Source organism: Bos mutus, chromosome 22 (genome assembly GCF_027580195.1).
Source record: "Bos mutus isolate GX-2022 chromosome 22, NWIPB_WYAK_1.1, whole genome shotgun sequence".
NCBI classification, from domain to species: Eukaryota; Metazoa; Chordata; class Mammalia; order Artiodactyla; family Bovidae; genus Bos; species Bos mutus.
The window spans coordinates 46,396,165-46,422,559 of NC_091638.1; the positions used below are offsets into that span (position 1 = coordinate 46,396,165).

The 26,395-nt window shown below is 45.3% G+C and overlaps 1 protein-coding gene across 1 annotated transcript in view; it reads right to left on the bottom strand.

Moving 5' to 3' along the window:
* Positions 1–26,395, bottom strand: part of CACNA2D3 (calcium voltage-gated channel auxiliary subunit alpha2delta 3) — a 901,045-nt gene that overhangs the window by 181,887 nt on the left and 692,763 nt on the right. Inside the window, exon 17 of the mRNA XM_070359574.1 lies at positions 23,314–23,388. Coding sequence (XP_070215675.1) covers positions 23,314–23,388 — 75 coding nt within the window. The remainder of the gene's footprint in view (positions 1–23,313; positions 23,389–26,395) is intronic.

Below are 26,395 nucleotides of genomic sequence, written 5' to 3' on the forward strand. Positions count from 1 at the left end.
GATATCTTCTTTCATTGTTTTAATCAAACCACTCAAGAAATTCAGTACACTGCACTGTTAGTATTCAAGAAACTAGCAGAGACTAGAGAGTGAGGGGAGGAAAGGTTTCCCAGTGTGCTGGCCTGAAAGTCATCATATTCCAGCAAGTCTCTAATTTAACTGCATTGAAAGAAACAGACGGGACCAGGGATATACCCTTTGGAATGCTCCTCTACAATGTCTGCTAAACCAGTGAAGTAGGTATGAAACAGTCAATACTTTCTACTTGAGTCTTCATTAATGGCCGAGTCTCTTAAAATACAAACAGAAATCCATACAGTAGTGTAGCAGAGTGACTACTTTGAGTAACAAACGAAAAAGTCAACGGGCTGTTGCATAGATAAAACAGGTCAAGGACAATGAGTAAACTTCAGAATGATGACCCTAAGTCCACTTTATCTTTTCTCTTGGTAAAAGAATGCTAGATTCCCTGGTGTTCCAGTGGTTAAGAATCCACCTTGCAATGCTGGAAACACGAGTTTGATCCCTGGTCCAGGAAGATCCCATATGCTGCGAGGCAACCAAGCCCGTGCAGCACAACTACTGAGCTCATGCGCTACAGCCCAAGAGTCACAACTACTGAGCCCAACACCTGCTGAAGCCCACGCACCTGGCGCTCATGCTCAGCAACAAGACAAGCCACAGCAACGAGAAGCCCAGGCGCTGCAGCTAGAGAACAGCCCCTAACTGCCACAACTAGCGGAGAAGGCGATGGCACCCCACCCCAGTACTCTTGCCTGGAAAATCCCATGGATGGAGGAGCCTGGTAGGCTGCAGTCCATGGGGTCGCACAGAGTCGGATACGACTGAAGCGACTTAGCAGCAGCAGCAGCTACTACTAGAGAAAGTCCTCACAATAACAAAGGCCCAGTGTAGCCAAAAACATAAATACATAAATACTTTTAAAAGTTAAAAAAAAGAAAAAACTTATTACTCAGCTAGAGAATAGACCTCCATTAGGAAGATACCTGGGCTGTGGACCACCGCCACTCATCCCCCACATATTTCAGGGAAATCTCTTTGGTTTTCCTATAGGGAATCTCCATGGACCTCACACTCAGTAAATGCAGTTCCAGTGATGGCAAGACCATCCTGGTTCGGAAGGAAGCCAGTGAAGGACCCGAGTATGTGAAGGAGACCCACAACTCTCCAGGACATGGTGAGTAGCTCAGGATTGGGGACACAACTCATACCAACCCAAATGAGACTCAATCTGGATGTTTCTTGGATTTATCTGGAAAAAGTAGCTCTCTGTCTACTAGGATCACTAAGGCAGGAGGGGAACTTGAGTTCCTCGTAGCCAACTCTGCCACTGCTTGGAGACAGCCTTCCTGAGAATGAAGCCAGTGCAGGGAAGGCAGAGAAAAGACATGAAGAGAGTCCTGAAAGCATGGTGTACGTGCCTGGATCAAGCTTCACCTGCAATCTTTATACTCTTGGGTGTTTCATGTACCAACACATTCTCTCCACATTACCCTCCTTCTCTTTTTAAAGATTTTTTTTTAAAGCTGTCTTAGGTTTCAAGCATAAGTAGTCATCATTTTCAACCTGTATATATTTAGTGTCTTTAGTTTTTTTTTTTAATGAACCATTTTTTTAAAGTACATTTTAAATGAAGTGTTCACAAACTCTGGTACTTTAATGACTATTTAGAAACTTGTGATTTGTAGAACACCTCACTGCTAATGAAGACAGTCCACTGTGATTGAGCATTGCTGACCCTCTGTACCTGCTTTTCCCGAGAGGACATGTGCGTGGCCATGGAGTCTGAGGGTGACTAAAAAAGCACTAAACCCTCGAACCTCTGACTCCCAGGTCCGATCTCCCCTCTCCCATGGGATCTGGCCTGGGGTGGATCCCAGGTCCCCCAGCCGCACTCCTCCTTCCCCTTCGTGAGGATCTCGTTACTGGGGCTGAGGCATCGGATATGGCATTTGTTAGTGTATCTATAAACTGTAACTTCCTTTGAAAATGTGATTAACGAATTGCAAACGGTTTCCAAAGGTTTATAAACAGATACTTTGAGAGCCACGGGTAGGTTTGTAGTTTTTGGTGCCTGTTTTATGAAAAAAATATGTGGGGGAGAATTTAATAAGGAAAGATATTCTGTGCTATGAAATACTTTGAGGTGGAGTTTCAAATAAAGGCCAGATGTGGTGAACACACCAAACCAGCCTGTGGCCTAGAAGGACGGGGGAAGAAGGGCACCCATCTGAGGAGCCAGCCGGAACCACTGGGGGTCTGCCGTAAGTGCCAGAACCTTCCTGGCAGCGTTGAACCGTCTGGACGTGAGTGCCCCTTTGTGTTACCTGCAGATAGATTGTGGAAGCAGAAAGGGACTGGCTAAGGTGATGGCCATGTTCACGTGGGTTTGAACGAAACAAGAATGCCTTTGCTTTTCTGTGTTCTTTTGGGAAAGACTAAAGGAAGTCAGCTACACACATCCATGCAGCCTTTGTGAAACAAATATTATGTGTGCTAATAACTGATAAACAGTTCGTGCTGCTCCACGCTGCCAACAGGAAGGAAGGAGATGGGGGTGAGAGGCCCACAACTGGAGCGGAAGAGGCCTTGCCCAAAGCCTGCGCCATCTGGAGAAGGAGTGTGGCCAGGGCCTGGGAGCCAGCCTTGTCTGGGAAAACGTTTCTCTCCGGAGGCAGTCACGGTCCTCAGCCGGTGGATACCTTCACCACCTCCTCTGAGGCCCTGGGTTTCCTCTTGTCTTAGAGGCTAAGTGGCTGTTTGAGAAGTAAGGGCAACACGTCTTTCTCTCCTCCACGCACAAGAGAGGATGACCTAGTGGCCACTGGGCACTTCTTTCCTTTACTCCTTCCTTCATTCATTCATTTGTCCATTCACATATCCAAAACCACTGTTCAGTTCAGTTCAGTTCCGTCGCTCAGTCGTGTCCGACTCTTTGTGACCCCGTGAACCGCAGCACGCCAGGCCTCCCTGTCCATCACCAACTCCGAGAGTCCACACAAACCCATGTCCATTGAGTCGGTGATGCCACCCAACCATCTCATCCTCTGTCGTCCCCTTCTCCTCCTGTCCTCAATCTTTCCCAGAATCAGGGTCTTTTCAAAATCCTGTTGGACGCTGATTATTCATCAGGCCTCGAGCCAGGCCCAGGTGAGCCTTCGGAAAGCACTCAGTCAGAAGCTGTGTGTGAAGGATCACCTTCTGCCCTCCAATTGCAGGTCACAATTCACCAGGCCAGTTAGGAGAACAGGGAAAAGTCAGGGCCCCAGAGGGAGACTGTGGTTTGACCCAGGTCTGCACCTACAGGCTGTGTGCCCAGGGCTGGCCTGCATTTCTCCCAGCACACCATGCTCCTTTGCAGGACGGAGGTAAGATCATTCAACACACAGGGCTGCCATGAGGAACAAATGGGCGTAGATTCGGTTGAGCACGGCAAACATCCTGACAAGGAGAGCTGGGACAATAAGCTACTGGGTCAGCAGTGGGAACTGCTCATGAGACACTGCAGCCCACCTCATTAAAACGGTTCTTCACAGTATAGTGAAAGTCGCTCAGTTGTGTCCAACTCTTTGCAACCCCATGGACTGTATAGTCCATAGAATCCTCCAGTCCAGAATACTGGAGCGGGCAGTAGTATTCTCCATGCAATCTTCCCAACCCAGTGATCAAACCCAGGTCTCTCATTGCAGGTGGATTCTTTACCATCTGAGCCACCAGGGAAGCCCCTTCACAGTATGGCTGTTTACTAATTTTTCTAGTCCTTTAAAGAGGCAGTTCAACCTGGCTTCAGGGCCCATTCTTCTCAAGGTCAAAAGGAAGGGTCTCAAACAAGGACATGGTCCCAAGGGCAGGTGGCCAGAGGGGCCTGTGACACAGTAATGGTCTCTTCCCCCTAGAATTTGCAAATCAAGGTCTCTTACTGTCATAGTATGTCCTGCCCCAGAGGAGGTGCCCCTAGGGAAAGGGAATCCCAGGGGTCTGTATCAGTCCCTGCTGTACACGCTACAGTCTAAACAGAACATTTTTTTAAGCCCCCCCTAACCCCCACCCCTTGCTGACTCGCCCTGGCTATACATGTAACAACTGTTCATTGTAGAAATTTGAAAATAATGAAAAGTGTAAGAAATGAAAAAAGATTGTCCTCGCTACTACAACCCAGGAATCACCAGGGGACACTCTATTATCTTTCCCAAAGGACAAGTATTTTGAAGCGGTTACTGTTTTCAGTTTTCTAAGTTCATTGTTTCTCCAACAAGAATTTATAAAATGTAGCAACCAATCTGTTATGCTTTCCAAGTGACTGCTTTCAGGAAAAACAAAAACAAAAACAAATTTGTTTCTTTTCTGCTGGCTAGCTTCCCCCTCAACCCCCTATCCTTCTTCCTGAAGAGGGTATGTTTCCTGTGCTAGGTATGGTGCTGAGTGCTGTACCCATCTCCTGTTAATTCTCACAACTCCATGAGAGGAGTAACACAGAGACCAGGGGTGCTGGTCACACAGTGGCGTGGCTAACAGGCAGGGAAACGGGGACTCCTTCCCGACTCTTCACCACCCTCTGCACTGCCTTCCTTACGTGGTCCCTTCTCACCAACTCCAGGCAACCACTGACAGGATTCATGTAGCTGGCATGTGAATGGTTGCAGAACTGCCTCGGGAGTCCAATCCCATGGGCCATTCATGTCTCTGTTAACAGCCAACTCACAGGGGCTGCCTTGAAACTAACATTGATGGCCAGGGGTGCGAGAATCAGTTTTAGGTTAAGAACAAGTACAATATCATGCCACATGTCCAATGTATGATATCCTATTCACATGATGCCTGACAACCAAATCCAACTCAAGGCCTCAGAGAAGCCTGGTAGTACCTGATGGTATTGATAAAGGGTTTCCATCAGAAGTGGGACCCTTTGGTCGTACAATTACACAGCAGCTCAGAGAAGACACATGGCTGGATGTCATAGGCCCTGTGGCAGAAGAGAAATTCCAGTGAGCGCATTCAGAGCTGAACTCCTTCCTGTTCATGGGAAGATGAGACAACCAGATATACCGAGGGAAACAGGGCCTTGGGGGTGAGTAAAGGCAGTCGGAGAGTGGGAGAGAGGCAACAAGGGCATGTCGAGACAACAAGCTTTTCCCTCTTCCTAAAAGGTATCCTGCTCTTATTAATTAATGTTTTTAAGTGTCTCAAAGATGAAAAGTTCTACATGTTCTTCTAGTGTGATTACAAAATCCTTTTGATCACTCTAAAACTGTAACAGCACTGGTATTTAAAAAAAAAAAAAAAAAAAAACAACAATTAGCCGGCCGCTTTGAAAACCCAGCTGACCTTTATCTTTAGTGTCCTCTGAATCACTGGGAATGAGTCACACGCTGTGTGTGGGGAGGAAGTGGCCAGCCCCACCATCATCTCTTCTGCGGGTCAAATGTGGCTTACTACCTGGTGACTGGATTTAAATTCTCCTTCTCAAAAAGCCAGTCTGTCTTGTAATAGTAAGTTAGTCATAAAAATGAACATCGTACTGAGTGGTTGGAGCGGGAAGAACATTTGTGCCAGCAAAGGAACAGGGACTAGGGGACTCTGATGGAAAACAGAGAGGTATCTTCAGGTCCGCTGACTCAGGTGAGAGGGTGATGCTGAGGAAAGACCACCTCTCCAGAGAAGAAAGAAGGGTGTACATGAAGGCTACATATAAAATAAAGATGCATGTGGGCGCCTAGAAGATGGCTAATCTGATAGGTTAGAACATTTTTGAGACAGAATGGTCTCTAAAGCTTCCTGGGCAAAGGTTAGATGCAAGACAGGCTTAACAATGAATTTCAAAATTCAAAGACTTGCACTGAATTCTTGAGCATGGAAATGTGCCATATCCCAAACCTGATTTTACATAAAGACTTCAGAGACCACTGAGTAATTAGGAGATAACATCTTGGGTAAAAAGAGGACCTCTATAATTTGAGAATATGTCTGTGGCTTTTGACAAGCAACTTTTTTTTGGGGGTGGGGCATTTACAGAACTTTATTTGGCATTATTCCTTTGAGAAGTTAATTATATATCAAAAGACTCTTGGGTTTGTGGAACCTGTCAGACCATTTTGAACATGGGGTACAATTAGGCACCGCGAATTGATTCCAGTTTCAAAACAGCAAAGACAATGAATTTCCTTATTCACTCAAGTAATATCACAAATTAGTATCAAGCAGCACTGCCATGCAGTAATGGGTCAGTCTTCAAATGACGCTACAGCTAACTGTTCACCACGGGGTGGGTTCTCCATGGTGCTGGCTTTTCTGCTGTCCTCTGTAACATTCCTAGTGTCTGTAACTAGCTCAGTCACTGTGAAAAAAAGCCCCAGTCTCATCCCTTGTTGGGGCGATGTATTCAGAACAGATATCTCTCATTTTCAAGGTCTTTGTGTTTATTGACATGAAGGAAAACATTCTGCAAGTGAAGTAAAAAGAAGGAGGCACAAGAGAGGGAAAGGAATCGTTCCTTCCAAGCCAGCTGCCATTGCTGTTGCCTCGGGTTCCTACGTCACACTGCTGAGCCTTCACTGTATGTGCATGTGTGAATGTTTGTGTGTAATCTGGGGAGCTGCTTGGCAGGGGAGCTTTATTTTGTTTTTGCTTTTTTTCTGCTAAAGATTTTTAAGGATACTTGTAAAGAAGGAAAAGACATGTAGAAATCCATTTTTGTGGCCACATCTTCCATGGAAGTTTCTCTGATCCTTCCAGCTAGAGTCTCTCTCTCTTCTCACTCAGGAGGGATCCTGTTCTGCACCTCCCTGAGGACACAGCGCTTTGCACCATTAAATGCACATGACCATCGTTTCCACTCACCTCCTCTCTATCTTTGCCATGTCCTAACACCAAATTCCAGAGAAGGCAATGGCACCCCACTCCAGTACTCTTGCCTGGAGAATCCCAGGGACGGGGGAGCCTGGTGGGCTGCTGTCTATGGCGTAGCACAGAGTCGGACACAACTGAAGCGACTTAGCAGCAGCAGCACCAAATTCAATAGTCTTATCCACCACTGGTCCACCCAGCCCACTGGACTGGTGACTGAGCAAAATGTTTAGTTTTAATTTTTTTGTATGTGATTCTCAATTATACTAATATATATTTTTAAAAGTGTTTCTGGATGTATGCTGGTCTGAATAAGCCCAACAGTCCTCTAATGTTGTTCATAACTTATAGGAAAACCAAAGGTCCCCCGCAAGGCTGACTGAGTCCTCTAATATTCGCCTGTGATCATGGAGACATGGGTAAAGGCTGGAATAGATGATTATCATAGAGGAAGAGGCCAGCGGGCCAGGCAAAGTAGCCAGATTCATCGAAGGACTGCATCCATTGCTTCTACCAAGTGTCTCCTAGAACTGATGGCATCTTTCTATCCCTCTTGTGCTCAGCTTGGTGTCGGTCACGGTGATACCTCTCCCTTAATGACAGTGCATGTCTCCTAAGCACCCCTGCCTGGATGGACTCCATTGTTCAATACATTTTCCCAAGTCCAGCCAGGGAGGTTCGTCTGTAACCCTACATATTACCATTCAGCCTTCAATCCTTGTTACATCTCATGCCCAGCAGGATGATGTCCAACATTCCAGAATGCCGTACGTCCCCATCACACCACCTCTGCTTGCTCCTCTGGCCTCTGGCTCCGTACTCTCCAGCTAGACTGTGCTGACTCCAAAAAGTGTCATTATCATTCCTGCCATCAGGCCTCTGCACATGCCACTCCACCTGCTCCCAATATGCTCCAACCCAACTCAGAGTCGCGCGGCCATTCCGCACTCAGTCAAGACATCAGCTCCTCTGGGAAGTCCACACTGGCCTGGCCCCAGTCGGTTCAGGTCCTTCTTGAGTCCTCTTCAGTTTCCCGTGGTATCTCTATCTCTGTGACTACCACACTGTACTGCTATAGTGCAAAGTTGTTCCTTCCTTGCCTGTCTCCTTCCCTCTGTCCCATGTACCTTTGGGAAAAAAGGTATTTCTTATTCAGCTAGCAAAGTAATGCTCAATTCTCCAACCCAGGCTTCAGCAGTACATGAACCGAGAACTTTCAGATGTTCAAGCTGGATTTAGAAAAGGCAGAGGAACCAGAGATCAAATTGCTAACATCCATTGGATCACAGATAAAGCAAAAGAATTCCAGAAAAACATCTACTTCTGCTTCATTTACTATGCCAAAGCCTTTGACTGTGTGGATCACAACAAACTGTGGAAAATTCTTAAAGAGATGGGAATACCAGACCACCTGACCTGCCTCCTGAGAGACCTGTAGGCAGGTCAAGAAGTAACCATCAGAACCAGACATGGAATAACGGACTGGTTCCAAATTGGGAAAGGAGAATGTCTAAGATGTATATTGTCACCCTGCTTATTTAACTTATATACAGAGTACATCATGTGAAATGCTGGGCTGGATGAAACACAAGCTGGAATCAAAATTGCCGGGAGAAATGCCAATAACCCCAGATATGCAGATGACACCACCCTTATGGCAGAAAGGGAAGAGGAACTAAAAAGTCTCTCGATGAAGAGGACTGGATGGAGGATGAAGAGGATGAAAGAGGAGAGTGAAAAAGTTGGCTTAAAACTCAGCATTCACAAAAGGAAGATCATGGCATCTGGTCCTATCCCTTCATGGCAAATAGATGGGGAAACAGTGGAAATAGTGTCACTGCAGATGGTGACTGCTGCAACAAAATTAAAGGACGCTTGCTCCTTGGAAGAAAAGCTATGACCAACCTAGACAGCATATTAAAAAGCAGAGACATCACTTTGCCAACAGAGATGCACCTAGTCAAAGCTATGGTCTTTCCAGTAGTCACATATGGATGTTAGAGTTGGACTATAAAGAAAGCTGAGCACTGCAGAATTGATGCTTTTGAACTGTGGTGTTGGAGAAGACTCTTGAGGGTCCCCTGGACTGCAAAGAGATCAAACCAGTCCATCAAAGGAAATCTGTCCTGAATATTCACGGGAAGGACTGATGTTGAAGCTGAAACTCCAATGCTTTCGCCACCTGTTCCAAAGAGCTGAATCAATAGAAAAGACCCTGATTCTGGGAAAGAGTGAAGGCAAGAAGAGAAGGGGATGACAGAGGATGAGACCGTTGGATGGCTCACTGACTCAATGGACATGAGTTTGAGCAAGCTCTGGGAGATGGACAGGGAAGCCTAGCATGCTGCAGCCTGTGGTGTCGCAAAAGAGTCAGACGTGACTGAGCAACTGGACAACTTATTCAGCATCAAACCTGCAGTGCCTAAGAGAGTACTCGTCAAAGAGTAGATTCTTCATGAATATTTGAGGAATGAGTAAACAGAGTGAATGAGCAAATTATAATGGGTCTTTACTTAATAAGCATGTACAACACCTACCATATGTCTGGCCTATTCTAGGTATTTTGTGAACATGAAGTCAGTTAATCCTCATAGTAATTCCATGCAGTAGACACTATTTTTGTCCTCATTTTTCAGTGGAGGAAACTGAATGGAAGGAGGTTGAGTAACTTGTCCACAGTCACACAGCTGACAGCAGCAGAGCTGCAGTTGACCCTGGACACAAAGCCTCAGGCACTATTCTGCTCCACTGAGAAGTGTGTACCGGTGAACCTCCCATATACAAACCTGAGGTTGCTGCTGGGTGCCTGCCTGAGATGTGCCCTTCTAGGGCACAGTAAGTTGATGATGGCAAAGTGACCTGTGGCTGTCCTCAACAAGCTCCCTGGAACTCCACTTGAGTAGAGCTAAGTTTCAAATTGTTACCTCTCAAAGGAAATTTTCCATGAAATATATATGAAAGTACAATTTATACTTGTGTTTGAACTTGGATGAAATGGGTATTAGTTAAAGGCATCCAATCCACAGTATTCTCAAACCTGCTGCAGTACTGGGAGTGAAATAAGCACTTTACCTGTCACAGTCACACCCAGACTCTCTTCCTGGAGTGTAGCAAGAAACTTAGAAACTCCAGAGGAAGCTTTTCTGGGGCAAGGAGCAGGCATCTGAGAGAAATAGAGTATTTCAACTGATTGTAATACCCAGGATATACTTCTGAAATCTCTCTGGTTCTATGTTGGGGAGAGGGGACAGTACTCCGTGTGTGATGCCTGTCAGCTTCTGAATGTCCCAGATAAAGGATTTTTCTCCTCTTTCCTCTGTTTATCCTTCCCAATCCCAGGAAATTAAGCTTATCTCACTGAGCATTTCTTTCTTTTGGGGTACATTTCTGGCAAGTGGGGTCCTTGTTTATTTAAATCTGCCTTGAGCACTCCTAGCAGAAGGTTCTTCGGGCTTTTGATTTAATTTGGAGTGTGTGTGAGTGTGTGTATGTGTGTGTGTGTGTTCCTTTCAGATGTGTTCTAAATTTGTCTCCTGCAGAGTCTGGCCTCCACTGTGCCTGTGGTAAGATGTGTGCCTCTATCTGTGGGATGTTGGTTTTGTAGTCACTGGGTCCAAAAAGAAGCCACTGTGACAATGATGAATGTCCCCTGACTTGCTCCTCAGGTGGTCTCTGTCCTTCCAGGGACAGACAGGCACACAAAGCATCACATTTCAGACTTGAACCCAGAGCTCCCTGGGCTGTGGCTGGCAGGCTAGCCTGTCATTTGGGATCTCTGGCCCTGGCCAGCTGAGGCACAAAAGCACTCGATCTTATGAAATCCCCAGCCACAAGCCAAAGAAATGCCAGCTATTGGTATGCTTGTGGGAGTGGGGGTGGGGTCACCCAGGTCCTGTCCCAAAGAGAAAGGGGTAAGTGAGAATAATGATCAGCAAAAGCCCTGTCTGGTTTAGCCAAACTGAATATCTCAAATGCATTCGTGTTTCCCTTTGCCCTGAAAACATCCGCAGAGTATGTGGAAATGGCAGCTGGGAAGTGTTCAGAAACACACGTGACCTGTCACATGATTATAAAAGTTGAGTGAAGTGCATAATGGTCTGGGCACCTCCTCAAAGAAGGGCAATGGTCAGTTTAGGGGTGTGGTGGGGAGTAAATGATTGTGCCCCAAAGCCCATGCTCTCAACCTTTTTATTTGCATTCTTTGCGTCTTATCATTTGGATTATGTAAAAATGACAGCTGCTTATAATTATTTGGAGGTTTGAGTTGCAATAATTAAAAACATCTGCCTTTATCTTACCGCTACCAGACTTAACCCCTCAAGGTTGGGTCTACTGAACTTCAAAGAGGGAAGCAAAAAATAAAAGAAAACTCCACACATTACTAACAAATTTCTAGTGATTCATTTAAATGTATAACCAGCTATTCCAACAGCCTTCAAACCTTTAATTATCTTTTAAATATATATAATTTGGGACTGCTAATTAGATAGCAATTTAATGCTCTCATGGGGATTCAGATGCACTGTCTTTCTAAAATGTAAACTCGCGGAGGCATCATCACTGGCATTCAAATGACTGAATTCTTCAGTTATTCAAATGAGTGTGGGCACTTATACTGTTGAATCATTTGAATATTCTGCTGTCAGCTCAAGCTGCAGGTTTTACAGGGCTCCTCAGTACATTGGGGGTAAGGCTAGGTTTCTCCCAGTCCAACTGTCTGGAGAGAAACCAGTCTGACTCCTCCCCAGGGAGGCCTAACCTCACTCACCAGCCCAGTTTGGCCTTCTCTTGGATGCAGATGGCTCTGTTTGCCTGTTTGAAGGAGGAACAAACTTTCCTGGAATTTACAGTTATAAAAGCTTTAATGCTCACTTCCCAGCATTCTTCATGCTGGCCTGCCTGCTATTGTCTGGACAGTTAACATTTTAATTAATAACTCGCTCCCCACAACAGGCTGCTGCAGATGGAGGAGGTGAGGGTTTCACTCTGCCTTGAGTTTCCACTTCCTGTGTATTCCTACCCCCATGGAGATGGCCCTTTAAATTATATAAAGATGTGCATCACATGGAGAGAAGCAATTGATCAATTAGATGACACTGGACGATGATGGAAGCCAGCTCTTCCATCTCAGCCTCACAATGTGGCTAGGCTTTGCATTCCTGACTCCAGGCTAGTAGCTAGCAGCTGACACTCATTTCCCCCATGAGGGGAAGGAGGTGCAGACAAATCTATAGGAATTTTTAAGAGATCATTATTCAACACATTGCCTGTAATTACATTTTGATGAGCCTTTTATTGCTAATTCATCATCCAAGATGGGGCACTCTAGATATGAAATTAATCTAGTAAAACAAAGGTCAGAGTGTGTCCAGTGTAAAGAAAAGCTCTGTCCTCATCAAATCCTTTTGCAAAACAATAAAGTAGCAGAGAATCCTATCTCTAAACCAAATTCCCTTAAAGTGCCGTCTCCATTATTAACAGCATAAAGCTAACACTCCCTGGTGCTTCTCAGTGCAAGCAGGCTGATGTGAGGTGAACACATGCACAGCCCCCAGAAACAGAATGGGAAACGTGCCTGATCCCAACACTTTAAAGCAAAGGTCTATACGCACACAGAACTGTATTTGAAGCAAATCTATTTTTGCAGAGATGTATCAGTCCACTGGGATCGTGGCGCAACTCTCCTCTGAAGCAGATCCTAAGGCCAGGATTTAAGGGCAAAGTTTTTACTTTGCCAAGAAATGCCTGTAGGAACATGGCAAACTGACTCAGAGACAGAGACAACAGGCAGGCAGCCAACACAAGTTGCATCATGGAGCATGTGGGCACTGTGGGCACCTCAAGCTGAATCCCACTGCAGGGGTCCGGAAGCCAGTGTGCAGCAGGTGCCTCCAGGGAGCCCACCGGGAGGTGGGAGTGCTCATCAGTTTTTGGTGGAAGGATGCTAATTCCCCGGCACCCCTTGCCCGCTGTGTGCTTGAAAGGAGTGAACTCCAGAAGTCACAGAAAGTCTTCACTAGGGTTTTGGCAGCTGCAAGCCAGGCTGGAACCCATGGAGGTGAGGGCTGAGGGGGCCTGGGCGGGCCATCCACAGAACTATTGCACTAAGCATGTTTCCAAATAGGAATTTACCAACAAAACCTCAAGGCACTTTCCCTTGGTCTTTGGAATTCTGTTCTGAATCTACTCACAGATTCCAGACACATCTTAGGTCTCCCCGTGCCTCAGGGTCTTTGCATACATGGTTCCCTCAGCCTAAACTAGTCTCCATTATCTTGGCACAGCAAGTTCTTTTCCCCCTCAGGGCTATAGGGTTCAGCGTAAAATGTCATCCCCAAGAAGGGTTCCCCTTGACCATTCAACTAAAAGTAGGGCATGACCCTAGTGTATTGTTGTCTCAGATCCTTCCTTCCTTTGGAGAGGTTATCCAAAATGGGTTAATACTTTTTATTTGCTTACTTATGAGCCTAAAACAACATATCTTATCCATGACCACATGAAGGGGGAGTTGTGTCAGTCTTGTTTTTATCCCTTGATCTCCAGCATATAAAAGAGCGCCTGGCACAGAGAGGTGTTCGATAATACATGCCAGATGAGAGAAGGAGAGGTGAGAGGGAAGGTGGGCTCCGGCAATGCACATCTAGTGTCTGAAGGGCCCTTTGTTGTTTCCAAATGTGCTGGATTGGATCACAACCTGTGAACTGAAGCTTACAGGCTGCAAACTAGCTCCCTGCAGAGTTCTCGAGCCACCCCTGTCACAGCTGGACACCACGTCCTTTTATAAATTCTTTCTTGACAGTATTCCCACTCTGGTGCTTAATAATATACTGTGTCATTGTGTAATCAATTACCTATCTGTGGGTCTTCTCTCCTGTTTATTATTCCACTTCCTCTCCTAGGTATTTTACCAGGCCCTGGATATGCAAGGGTGAACAAGACACTGATTGGTATATTCAGGCTGCCTGCAGTGCAGTGAGGGGACAGATGTGTCGAGGGATTTCTGTAATGTAGTATGGAGCCCAAACTCAAAGACCTGTGCAAGAAGTCCGGTGGGCTGAGGGCACAGAGTGGTGTGGAGAGGAAGGTTTGGGGGTGGGAGTGGGAGGCAGCGGGGGACGACAGGCTGTGTGCTCCCTGAGAGCAGGGGTTAGAGCCACACCCAGCAATGGTTCCCAGACTCGGGGATTCCACAGCTGTATCAGCCAGGCTGCTCTGGTTGTAAGCAACAGATACCAATTCTTAATCACTTGAGCAAAGAGGAATTTAATAAAAGTGTATTTGGAAGCTCTGTGTTCCCACCACAATGTGAGATTAATGAATATGAGTGAATGAATAAATAAATGAAGGACAGGATGGAGGGCCTTTTCTTCTTGCTTTCTGGTTTTCTTCCTTCCTTCCTCCATCTTTTTCCTTGTAATTCTCCCTCTTTTCTTCCATTCTTACTTCTTCCCTTTCTTCTTTTTCCTTTATTTATCCCCCCCCTTTTTTTCTAGTAAGCACTTAAGAGAAACAAACCTTCCATCTAACTCTTACCTTTGTATCAGTCAGGACCCCAGCAGGAAGCATATGGCATCGTCAAGCTGGCTAATTAAGGAAGTTTTAATAAAGGGCCTATTGTAAGAGTGGGGCAGGTGTGGGGAACTATAAGAAATGGTGTAGTGCCCTGAAGTCACAAGCAGTGGGGCCCTTCTCTTCCACTCTGCATGAAGGCACAGAGGAAGGAACAATCACAGCAGCCCACAGAGAACAAAAGGCTAACGTGGCTTTAGACTGGGTGCAGCCAGTGCCAGGGGACACAGGGCTGAATATACAATCCACTGCACTCTCCTCTCGTTTCTTCTGGGTGTGAGTTCCCCACCAGCTAAACTCCATCCAAGGCCAAGATCAAAGATGCCACCCTGAGTGCCATGCAGGTGGTGTGCAGGAGCAGACAGCAGAAGCAAAGAGGAAAATTGTCTGCAGAAGCCAAGAGAGGCCCACCGCCCAACTCTCATTTTATAAAAGAGCCTTATAACACTGCTTCAGAATTAAGGAAGTCTGTTCAATTGAAGAGGTTTAACTTGATGGAAAACCACACTGTCCATAGTTGTCTTTTTTTTCCCTCTGAAGACTGAGTCAAAAAAAATAAAAATAAAAAAGACTGAGTCAAATTTGCTTTCTGATTGACACAGTCCTTGGCCTAGGCATCAGTTAATCTCTCTAAAACAAGAACTAACACACAGGATGCTACGAAGACTTAATGAGGCAAAATACACAAAGATGATAAGCACACAGCATGGTTCTTAAAACTCTACGTAACAGCTGCACTGTCACTGCTAACCCACTCTCTGCTATATCCTATCTATGCCCTAGGTGCCCCTGTACACACCCGGCCACAGAACTTGGGGACCAAGCGCTATAGAGTTCCTGAGGTTTGCAGGACAGAAAGGCAGGCACCCCTCTAACCTGCTTCATCCTGAAGCTCACGAGGTGTAAGCATTCCTTGCTCAGGGCTGCCAGTCTTCCATTCAAGTGTCCAGACTGGGGAGGCTCCAACCGTTGCTCTCAGCATTTCATCAAGAGAAAAGCACGCGAGGCTCTGTTTTCTCTTTCACCAAAGGATGTATTTCAAAATTACCAGGCTCGCTCCATGGGGCTCACACAGTCTTGTTTATTTTTTCTCCAAGAACACACTCCTCTGAGCAGATACATATACTAAGCATCCGATGATTCTTTCTTTTAAAATAAAACGGGATGGATTCAGACCCGACATAAAAGGATTGTGTTTTGACAATGTGCTCAGGGAGCGGGCACACGGCGGTGCCCGTGCGCCACCTACTGGCCAGTCTCGTTCAGTTCCCAGCAGTCTGAGCAGAGAACAGAGCTGAAGACTGGAGATGGGATTCCAGTCTTAGAAGCCACAGAGTTATATAAACGATGACAGGTTCCCACCCGCTACACCCCAGCAGGTTGGGGCCAGCAGAATGCATGGTTCTGAGACCAGAGACAGAAATCAAAAGCAGTGCTTGGTCCAGCATGAGGACAGAGATCTCAGGAAGTGTGTGGGACCCCTGCTGAGTCTGGAAAGAAATGTCCCTCACAGTAGGCTGTGGATGAAATTGGTGTGCATGCCACCTCTTCTGGGAAGCCCTCCAGCATCTCAGGGTGCCTTCCTCAAGAAAAGCAGATGCCTCCCCCGCGAGCACATAACTCCTCTTGGCCTGTAGCAATGAGCTCCTTGTGGGCAGAGATGCTGTTGTACCTGCTTCTCTGTCTCCATCAGCTAGCACAGTGCCTGACGTGAGGAACATCTCATGAATGTTTGCAGTCCAGCAGAGGCAGGGGCGGAAAGAAAGGAGAACTTAACCAATTACATGAGATTCAAATTTTGCATGTGATGAAGCAAAGACTCAGTAAGTGTTTGATGGGTAAACGTGTGGCACCTGCCCTTCTCACTTATTGTAGAAAATTGGTACCCAGATATTTAGTCATCAGCATCCTTCAAACGCCATCAAAATCTACCGAGAAGTATCTATCAACCACTCCCTCGGTGCAGCAGCAAAGTCACAGGAATTCACAAGGGATCGTGTGGGAGAGGCTGAACACACAGACCTTTCCCAAGAGTGATAAGTGATCAGAGGAAACTGAAATACGGGGTGTGATGGGAAGTGAGGGAGGTGTGTGGCTCCTTTGGTCAGAGAGCAGGGAAGCTTCTCTGTGGAGGTGACATTGAGATGAGACATGGAAGGTGGGACAAAGGCAGTCACAGGTGTATCGGGAACAAGATTACAGGCAGAGGGAAGAGTAGGCACAAGAATGGACCGGAGAGAAGCTTGGGGCTTTTGAGGGATGGACAAAAGGGCTGGAGTAGACTGAAGGAGGGGTGAGCACAGCAGGCAGCCACACCACTCTGGCTGGCCAGAGAGGTCAAGTCAGATATGGTAGGGAGCTGGGGCCATGGCCCAGAGTTTGGGTTTTACTCTAGATGCCAAGAAAAGCCAGATCAACTGAGTGATGCCTGTGAAAGCCCACGTTGACTGCTAAGAGCATAATGCTGGGGTGAAGGGGGTACAAAAACAGGTGTCCAGAGCAGGGCTGAAAGGGAACGGAAGTTATCTAGGGAAGCCAAGACAGAGGGCCTGTCAAGAGTGACAGAGAGAGGGGAGTAGACTTGGGGTGGGGAGTGGGGCAGAAAAGGGCAGTGGTGAAGGCCACACCCACACTTGTTGAACTCAGAAGAACCCTTAGCATTTGCATTGAGCAGGAAGGAGAAATGAAGGAAGACTGAGGCATTCCTCAGTCTGCTTAGCATTTAGCATATTTACATAAGTCCATAGGATGTCCATTTCATTCCATATGAGAGGACAATGGTGTAAGAATATTTAATTTGTCAGAATGTCCATGTGTCAATCTGTGTTTTCAATGACCTTCTGCCAGAGCCAATCTATAACCCATGTTCAATAGCAAAAAGGCATGGAAAAACGAAGTGGCTGGGCATCCGTAAGAACAAAGAAATGGAATCAACATTTGGAGTGGGATGGGGACAGTCAAGGAGTCCATAAGGACTGACTGGTGACATCAAGCAGAACTCAGCCTGTGGGAACAGCAAGAACACTGACTTCCAGAGGGAGTGGAGAGATTCTGGAACAGGAAGATGTCATTGTCATCTGCAGAATCTGGACTCGTTGGAGAGTTCACCTGAGTTTGACAGAACAACAGAAATGGCCAGGGTCTGATGGAGATAGCCTGACGGCTCAGGCTTCCCCTCCCCACACTGGCCTGGGCTGTACAGCTTGGTTACCTACTTCCTTTTTAGATGTAGCTACTAGAAAATGTTAACTTACACAGGCACCTCATGATTGTGGCTCATATGACATTCTTCCTGGACAGTACTAGTCTAGGCAGAAGCTCACTGTAATTGCCTGGTGATGACCCTGTTATTCATCCACATGGCTGCAAAGATCAGGTTCCCACTCTGCTTCCTATTTCCTGAGAATCAGCCAATATAGAAGAGTGAATTTAGCGCATCCCAACTGATGTGGGGGCTCCTGGTTCTGACTCTTTCCAGTCATTTAACCACTCGATTGCTTGGTGCCTCAGATTCCTGTACGTAACATGAGGATATGCACTGCCTCACGGAGATGCTCCTGGTGCCCGTGGTTGTCCACAATCTGACTCCAGATTGCCTTCCAGACCCACCTTCCACACAGCCTGGCGTCCGCACACCCTTTCTCTGAGCCTCTGAGCCTTTCCGTTGTTTCTGCATCCTAAGCTTGCTAGTGAATTAGTTCATGATCAAAAGCTTTAACCACTTAAAACACTTTGAGCAGTGTCTGTCACACAAAAAGGGATCAACAAATGTGAAACAAAGTTTACTAAGACCTACAACAATAACAGATACAAAAATGCATTTTCCCTAGTTGGATCTATGGCTACTTCTCCACCCTACATATCAAGTCTTATCTTCCCTATTTGATTCTGAGCTCTCCGTGTTGGAGCACTTCCCCGCAGCCACTCTGGACAGCTTGCTTAGCCCTAGAACATAGTAGCCATCTAGCCAATATTGAGGAAAGGGACTGAGGGTTTTCCCCATCTCATCTACCATTAGCCCAGCGGCCCATGGGACTGGCTAATTTTTCTCCAGAATAGAAACTCTTCAGCATCCTTCCCCATCTTCTGGGCTTGCAGACACAGAGCAAACAGCTTTTGGCAAATGTCAACGTGGTTTCATGGAAACAAGTCCTAGATTTTGTCTGCCCCAGGCTCCTCTGTGGAGCCTTGCCTGTGCTGTGGCTGCTGGAAAGGAGCCTTTTTTGTGTTCTCTTGGTGGTGTGACGAGGTCCACATTCCAGGCCTCCATGGGGAAGGCAATCAACTCAGATGTCCCTTTTTTCTAAAACGGAGGGGCACGTGGATTACCAAAATCTCAAAAGAAAACCAGATCATGTGAAAGGAGGTCCCTTCCTAGTTTTATTTCCCTCGATGCTTTGTCGGGCAAAAGAAAAAAGATATATTAGGGGTTCCACATTTTAAGAAAAATTCGTAAAGCTCTCAAAGAACTTTATGAGAAGAATAAAGTGCAAGAAAAATCGATCTAGACAGTAATTCTAAGTAACCACGCTTTGAAATAGTTTTAACCTGAATGTTAAAGAGGGGCAGAGACCAAGGAAAAAACTTCCAGATGTGTAATAACAACTCAAAAATCATTCCTCAAGGTCTGACTTGAATCCTTCTTGCTTCGCTATTGTCCGAGTCCCCACCCATGAGATGGTCCCAGCCCACGTGTTCCTTCAGCCCCCATTCTAACACATGGATCCCAGCATGCTGGGAACCACATAAATGTTGAATCAGCATCAGTTAGTCTACCAGAAGTCACAAGCCGGTGGCAAGGACAAAGTGACTGAGAAACACTTGGAGAAAGACTACAGACAGCCCAGCTATCAACAGAAAAGTCCTGCTTGAGCAGCTTTGCCAATTAAACCAAAGCCAGTCTGCTGAGTAAGGCTCCTACATCTGAGCTGTTTTTGGAGACACTTCATGATTCACACCCAAATCATACAAGATGAAAGAAAATACTGGATAAATCAAGCCAAATATTAAGTTTGGGGGGAAAATTTTATTGGACAAATTAGAAAAATATTGGTATTGTGCTTCAGGAAACCCACTTCTTTCCTCTGGCTGCAGGGGCAGAAACAACCTCAGTGGCAGATGGAGAGGGAATAGGAGTTATTTTAAGTGAGTCGGCTCCGTCCCCCATGCTGGCCACAATCTCCCACTCACACCCACTGTGCTAATCTGGCAGCCTCGGCCAGAACCGAGGGCAACATCCATTTGTAACAAGGATTTAACTGTATGACTGGGCTTGGAGAAGGCCTGTCAGGTTGGAGTGAGGATTCCCTGCTAGAGCTGGCCAAGCACGCTGCTGCTGCTGGTTGTCCCCAGCTGTGGGTGAGGCTCTGACTGGGTCCACAGACGTCTGGTGCAGACACCAGGTTTCTGGGGGAAGTGCCCTAATTACATAACATTATCCTGAAGGATCCAAAGTAACTGGAAATGAAACGACTTGGGAGGATTCTTTCATTCCTTCTCCTTCGAAGTCCCTCCTCTGTGCTGAGTGACTGGTGGTGAGGGAGAACGAGGGAGTCAGTTTTCTGTGTTTGTTGTTCAGGTGAACAAGACAGAGACAAATAAACTACCTGTACGCGCCGAGCTGGGCTGTTCCCCCATGCGGACTGATTCTCAACTGGCATACTTTAGCTACCGCAGCTGCTAGCATATCCTCAGTGCTACTTTAAAAACAGACAGACAACAGTAACAAAACACTTAGGTTCCCTGGGCTCACACAGAACCTCCCAGTACAGCTACGGTTTGCTTTTCTTCTAGCTCAGAGCTGACCAAGAAAAATAAGGGTGTGAATGTGTGAGAGACAGACAGAGCGAGGGGGAGAGACAGACAGGCACAGACAGGCGTAGCTGAGGTTGCACAGACTAAGTTGATGTCAGGTTGAAAGTAGAACTGCATGCAGACTGCATGATCCCAAGGACTCTGTCTGTTTACTCATCCCAAGGACTCTGTCTGTTTACTCATGTGTGTGTGGATACAATCCCTCACTGATGTTTATCATGATAACCTGAACAAGGTGAATAATTAAAAATGTTCTTTAAATCCAGCCCCTACCCCCTCAAGCATCCACCATCACCGAGTCCTCGCAATCTTTATAGCAGTCAATAAAACACAAACAGAATGCCCACAGAACTGCCACGGTCCCCACAATATCCTGGCCTTGATTTGTCAGACAAGGCTCTTTACTTGTATTATCCCATTTACACTGACAACCCATAATATTATACTTTTTAGTTATGACAAGATTACAAGAGAAAATGATGCTCAGAAAGGCTGTGTGACTTGCCCAAAGTCACACAGCTGGTTTATGATGGGACTAGGAATCAAGGATAACCTATGTACTGCTGAAGTTGAATTCCTTCCACTTCACTGCTGTCTTTTTCCCAGCAGGAAAATACAAAACTCAGGGAGGGTTAACATCCACTATTGATTACACAGATGGGTTAGTTCACAGAATCCTCAACAGTGGGCATCACACCAAACCTCTTCTAAATATGTCATGGCCTCAGTGTCACAGGTGGAAAAAATGAGATAGATGGTCCATTGACCTGGCCACTCCTGATGTTCTTATTGTGGGTCAGCTTCAAAAAGCTTCATCTGGTTTGGGTCCTCAAAAGTGAGATGTGCAGCATTTGCTTGGGCCACCGCATTTATGGGAATCTGACCCTAGCTGCCATTTCCAGTGAAATCATTCATTGCAGTGTTTCAACAGAGAGAACAGAAATGACTTGGATCTGTGGGTATTTGCACTGTCAGGAGATGATCAGTGTTGACTGGTTGGCCTATTCTTCTAAGAGCCTTTCAGCTGCCCTCTCAGCGGCTACAGTTCTGAAATCCATGAGATGGATTATTTGCAAACAGGCCATTTGCTGCATGACCAGGAGATGTGAAAGACCAGAAAGTCTCTGAAATGACTGCACAGATGGGAGCTGCTCACTTCCACATTATAGAGAAAGGGAAGGTACCCTGGTGACCCTTCTGACATCTGGTTCCATTTTATTCCTTCTTTAAAAGCTGATAAATAGGAAAGTTAATTCATTCACTGGCAGAAGATCCAGGTTTGATTGCTTCATTTACTCTGATTCACTCCAACTTGGAATAAATAAGCACTAGGAGCCTACTGTCAGCCACATCAAACATATATCTCCTACCACCCTCAACAAGCAACCCCAACTGCAAGACTTAGAAATGGGTACTGTGCTAAGCTTTTTAAACTTAAATACACTTTTAGACTTAAATATCCTTAAAAAGTTAGGTAGGTTTTTCAGTCAGACTTTTCAGCAATTCTGAATTAAGTTTGGAATCAGCTAACCAGTTAATTCAATCCTTTTTTGATAAAAAGCTTGTTGAAGTCAAGTATTACCTTAAGTTGCATCCTGAAGCATGCATATGGGATCCATATGATGCGGCCATGACTCCATTAATACCAGGGCGATTAGAGCAAAGTTGGATGGTGATGGAGCTAAAACACGAACTTCTTCTAAACAATGATTCAAGGGAGAAGCAAACTGGTCCACAAGATGTTTCACAAATAAACGTTTGCATAGCAGGCACTGCTGATATTTTCTAATTTTCATGAAAGGAAAAAAGACATGTGGAGTGGATGGGTATGTGTGAGTGTGTGTGTGTGTGTGTGCATGTGTGCACAGCTATAGGAAATGAACTATACTTTCTTGACATTCAAAAGCAGAGTTTACTATATTACTCTTTATACTTTTATATCTTCTTTAAAATTGGCTAACCACAGACCAAAAGGGATGTCTTTTTGTCAACACATTGCAACTAGATCAGGGGTGCAAACATGTGGTGCCCTCTCTGCCATGCCCCTCCAGAATCCACAGTGCACCAAATCTGGCTGCCCTTCAGAATCCTCCTAAACACAGTGCTCCAGGCAGCCTCTCCCCAGGGATCAGAATGGACCATGCTATTCTGGGCTGTCTTGGACTAGGCCTAACTCCACTCACTTCAAAGAGAGCTAAAACGATGCTGAAAGAAAATGGTTACATGTCAGCTCACTAAACAGTGCTACTGGATACAGCATAGGCAGGACAAGGGGGAAAATCTCAACGGTTTCAATGAAACACAAAAGATATTGTTGAGTATCTTCAAACCAGCAGGCACCGGGCTTGGGTAATGTTCCAACTCCATCATAATGAATTTCCAGGGATCTTGACTCTTATTTGTTGTATCAAATGTAATTTTCAAGAAGTTGGTCTCAGGACTTCCCTGGTGGTCCAATGGTTAAGAATCCGCCTGCCCATGCGGGGCACACAGGTTTGACCCCTGGTCTGGGAAGACGCCACATGTCACGGGGCAACTAAGCCCGTGGGCAGCCGCCACTGAAGCCTATGCACTCTACAGCCGGTGCTCCACAGCCAGAGCAGCCACTGCAACGAGAAGCCTGCGCACTGCAGCCAGAGAAAGCCTGTCCACGGCAGTGAAGGCCTAGCAAGTTCCAAAATGAATAAATAAGTAGATCGTTTTTTTTTAAGTTGGTTTCAGGCTGGAGGGTGAGAGATCATTTGTTTCATAAAGCTACCTATTATGATGTATATTTCAAACTGAACAGAGTTTTAAAATTTTACATATATTGGCAAACATGAAATAAATAAGTTGCAAGACATATATGGATTTATATGTAAAAACATGATAGCAAATATATTTACCCTATATTATTTGCATATGATATGTCAAAATGCTAGTTATAAACTATTAAAACAGCTTTTCACAGACAGTATTATGAATTGAGCATTTCAAGTGAAAACTGCAAAGTGTCTCCACTGTAGAACTGAAGAAAATCTTTTAAAATCATAAAAGGAGAAACACAGAAATAAGTATTTCTCTTACCAGTGGTCTGAGTTCTGGATGCGTCAGGATATATCCATTATTTGTGATTGCAAAGGCATAGCCATGAATCCCTAACTGTAAGAAGAAGTGAGAAAGAAACCTTCATTAGCTTGCTCCCTGGTGAATTCACAAAGCAGAAAGCAGCCCGACATTTAGTAATTTACAGCTTAAACTTGGCATTCATAACCCTTATCAGCACAATATTTCATTAAAATGAATGCAAGGCACTGATCCTTGACATTTGGTGGAAATGAAGACCTGTCACAGGATAAGCTCAGCAAATAGCACAATTTAAAATGTCACAGACCCATGTTGGCATCCAAAGACCCCACTTTGATTTATTTAAAATGAAAACAATTATAATTTTTAAAAAGCAAGTGGCTAATGTTTCTGGAGACTCTATGTCCAAGTGAACAGAATTTTGTCAACCTGGGTGTCTTTTCTCTACCTGAGATAAGTAAGGCAAGAGGGGCCTCCCTCTGATGCACCCTAGGCTCCCGACAATTCCATACCCCCAAGGCCATCTCAAGCATGCATTCTCCTAGGCAGTCATTTTCCGTAATTCTTCAAGGAGAAAAGTGTCCCCACAAGCCTATATAGGAGCCTGCCAACCCCTTTTACATCCTTTCGTCTTTAAACTGTGAGGCCGCCAAGCTTTTCCATGCATGCTTCCATCGACACAAAGCCTGGGTAATTTTCTATGCAGAGCCTCACTTAATTTATGTTTTCTGACTAAATAGGACTATGGGAAATAGTTTGAGAGCAATGAAATGTTTTATTAGCTTTAAAAAGTATGTAATCAAATTTAACACTGCACTTATTTAAATAATAATCCCAGCTTTTGACAATATTTCTATTACACAGTTGAATGCATCCATTGGCTACAATAAATTTACCTACAAATCATTCATGTATTAAAATGGCCTCTGGCATAAAACCCATACTGATCTCTCTCTCTGAAGAAAGAAAATGTAACCCACTTTTGCCAGAGCAGTGAAAGGGGAGAAGAAGAAAAAATCCTTTTTCCCAATGAGTTATTTCATAGTCCTGAGCCCTCACTGTTATTTTCTTTAAAATTCTCTGCTGCTTGCATTCTTGAATATGATACTATTAAATGATCCAGACAACAGAGTTTACAAACCAAGAATGACCCTGTCTGCTTGTTAGCTTAACGTCAAGGTGATGTGAAATTAACTTCAGAGAATTTAACACCGGCAATTAAAAGTATTCCTTGCATTACAAAAAGCAAATATGCACGTGGTAGTCAAGGGCAACAGACATTTTCTTCTGGAGTTACCTTACACAGCAAGTCTTAATAAGATTCTACTTGATTCTAATGATAAAAGTATATTTCATTATGCTGTGAAAGATAAACCAGAGATTTCCTATCCTTTGAGATGTATATCGTCTCTTTTCATCTTGTCTCTTGGAAAAATGTCAGACACAGTCAGCACTGCATTAATTACCTTTATTATGTCCCTGTTTAATACAGACTGAGGAGTCAAAACGGACTCAGAGAGTTTGACTTTTTCCATTAAAGGCAAAAGTGGTCTTTGGTTGGAAATTCAAACTCACGATGAGACCAAACAAATGATATTTTATAGTCAACTAATATATTCAGTGGCTTCTAATGTACATTCCTTCACTTCTTGGTTTGCCTGTAGGAAGCAATACTCAAAAGAAAGTAAAACTCCATGCATATGCCCCCTCCAAGCTCTCTACTTTTCTTGTGTAGCACTCATCTAAGTGATAATCAATTATTTGTGAGGTTGACTATAAATAGTCAAGATATCAGTCAAGGCCTTTGATTATTTAAAGCCTATCTCCCTGCCAGAATATAAGTTCTGTGACAGCCAAGGTCATACCATGCAGTTATAGAGGGATGGCTAGGATGAAGGGAAGAGGGGTCAAGAAAGGAGGAAGCAGGAAAGGAGGAAGAAGGGAAGTAACAGAAGCTGAATTGAGTGCAGATCCTACAAAAGTATCCTGAACTCTCTGCTTCTTTCCTGTGATCCAGAGACTGAGGTGACCTTCCCACCCAATGTCCTCCACTCATTGTTTAGCTGCCGTCTTGCTTCCTTGTTGCTCACTCACATTTCACTCTCCCAGAACCTGCCTCTGTCATGCCCCCTCGCCCACCAAAATGCCACCAGAACTCCTTTCTCTACAGTTGCCAAACCATATAGAATGTACCCTCTTTTCCTGGTTGTCTTAGCCTACTGCCCCCTCTTCCTTGACACTCTAATCCCTCAGTTTCCAGGCCCCACACTCCTGGATTCCCTCCCTTTCATAGGATCCTCGTCCTCTACTCACCCTGGAAGCAGTAAGCTTCTGTCCCCAGTGCTCCTTGTCTGCTTTAGCTCCTTCTCCTCCAGCATGATTCATCAACCACCTGGATGCTGTTGACCTCCAGATCTGTGCTCCAGCTTTGGCCTCTCGCCTCAGTGGTAGACCCCAGGGTTCAAGTGTGTGTCTCTACCTGGGCATCACACAGGTGCCCAGACTCGCCCAGTCCAACGTGGGCCCCTTCCCTTAGTGCTGCTCTCCCTGCACTTCTCTCTCAGTTGGTGGCACCACCAACCACCCACCCAACTCTCAAGTTAGAAACTAAAGAACCATCCCTAGATCCCTTTCTCTCTTTCATCCCCAACTTGTTGACCTAAGTAATCACTAAGTTTTTCTCCAGAAATCATTTAGATTCATCTCTGCTTCCCCACCTTACCATCCATGTAGATTTAATATAGCAGATTTCCACCATGGTCCTACCTGTTCTTTCTGCCTCAAAGCTTGGCCCCAACAAAGTTATCCTTCAGATTAATCAAAGTCAAAGGTAACTCTGACTCTGTTGTTCCCCTTTGTAAAACCCACTAAAGACCTCTTTTATGTGTAGAAAGTTAAAGTGAAAGTCTCTCAGTCATCTCTGACTCTTTGTGACCCCATGGACTACACAGTCCATGGAATTCTCCAGGCCGTAATACTGGAGTGGGTAGCCTTTCCCTTCTCCAAGTGATCTTCCCAACTCAGGGAGTGAACCCAGGTCTCCTGCATTGCAGGTGGATTCTTTAACAGCTGAGCCACAAGC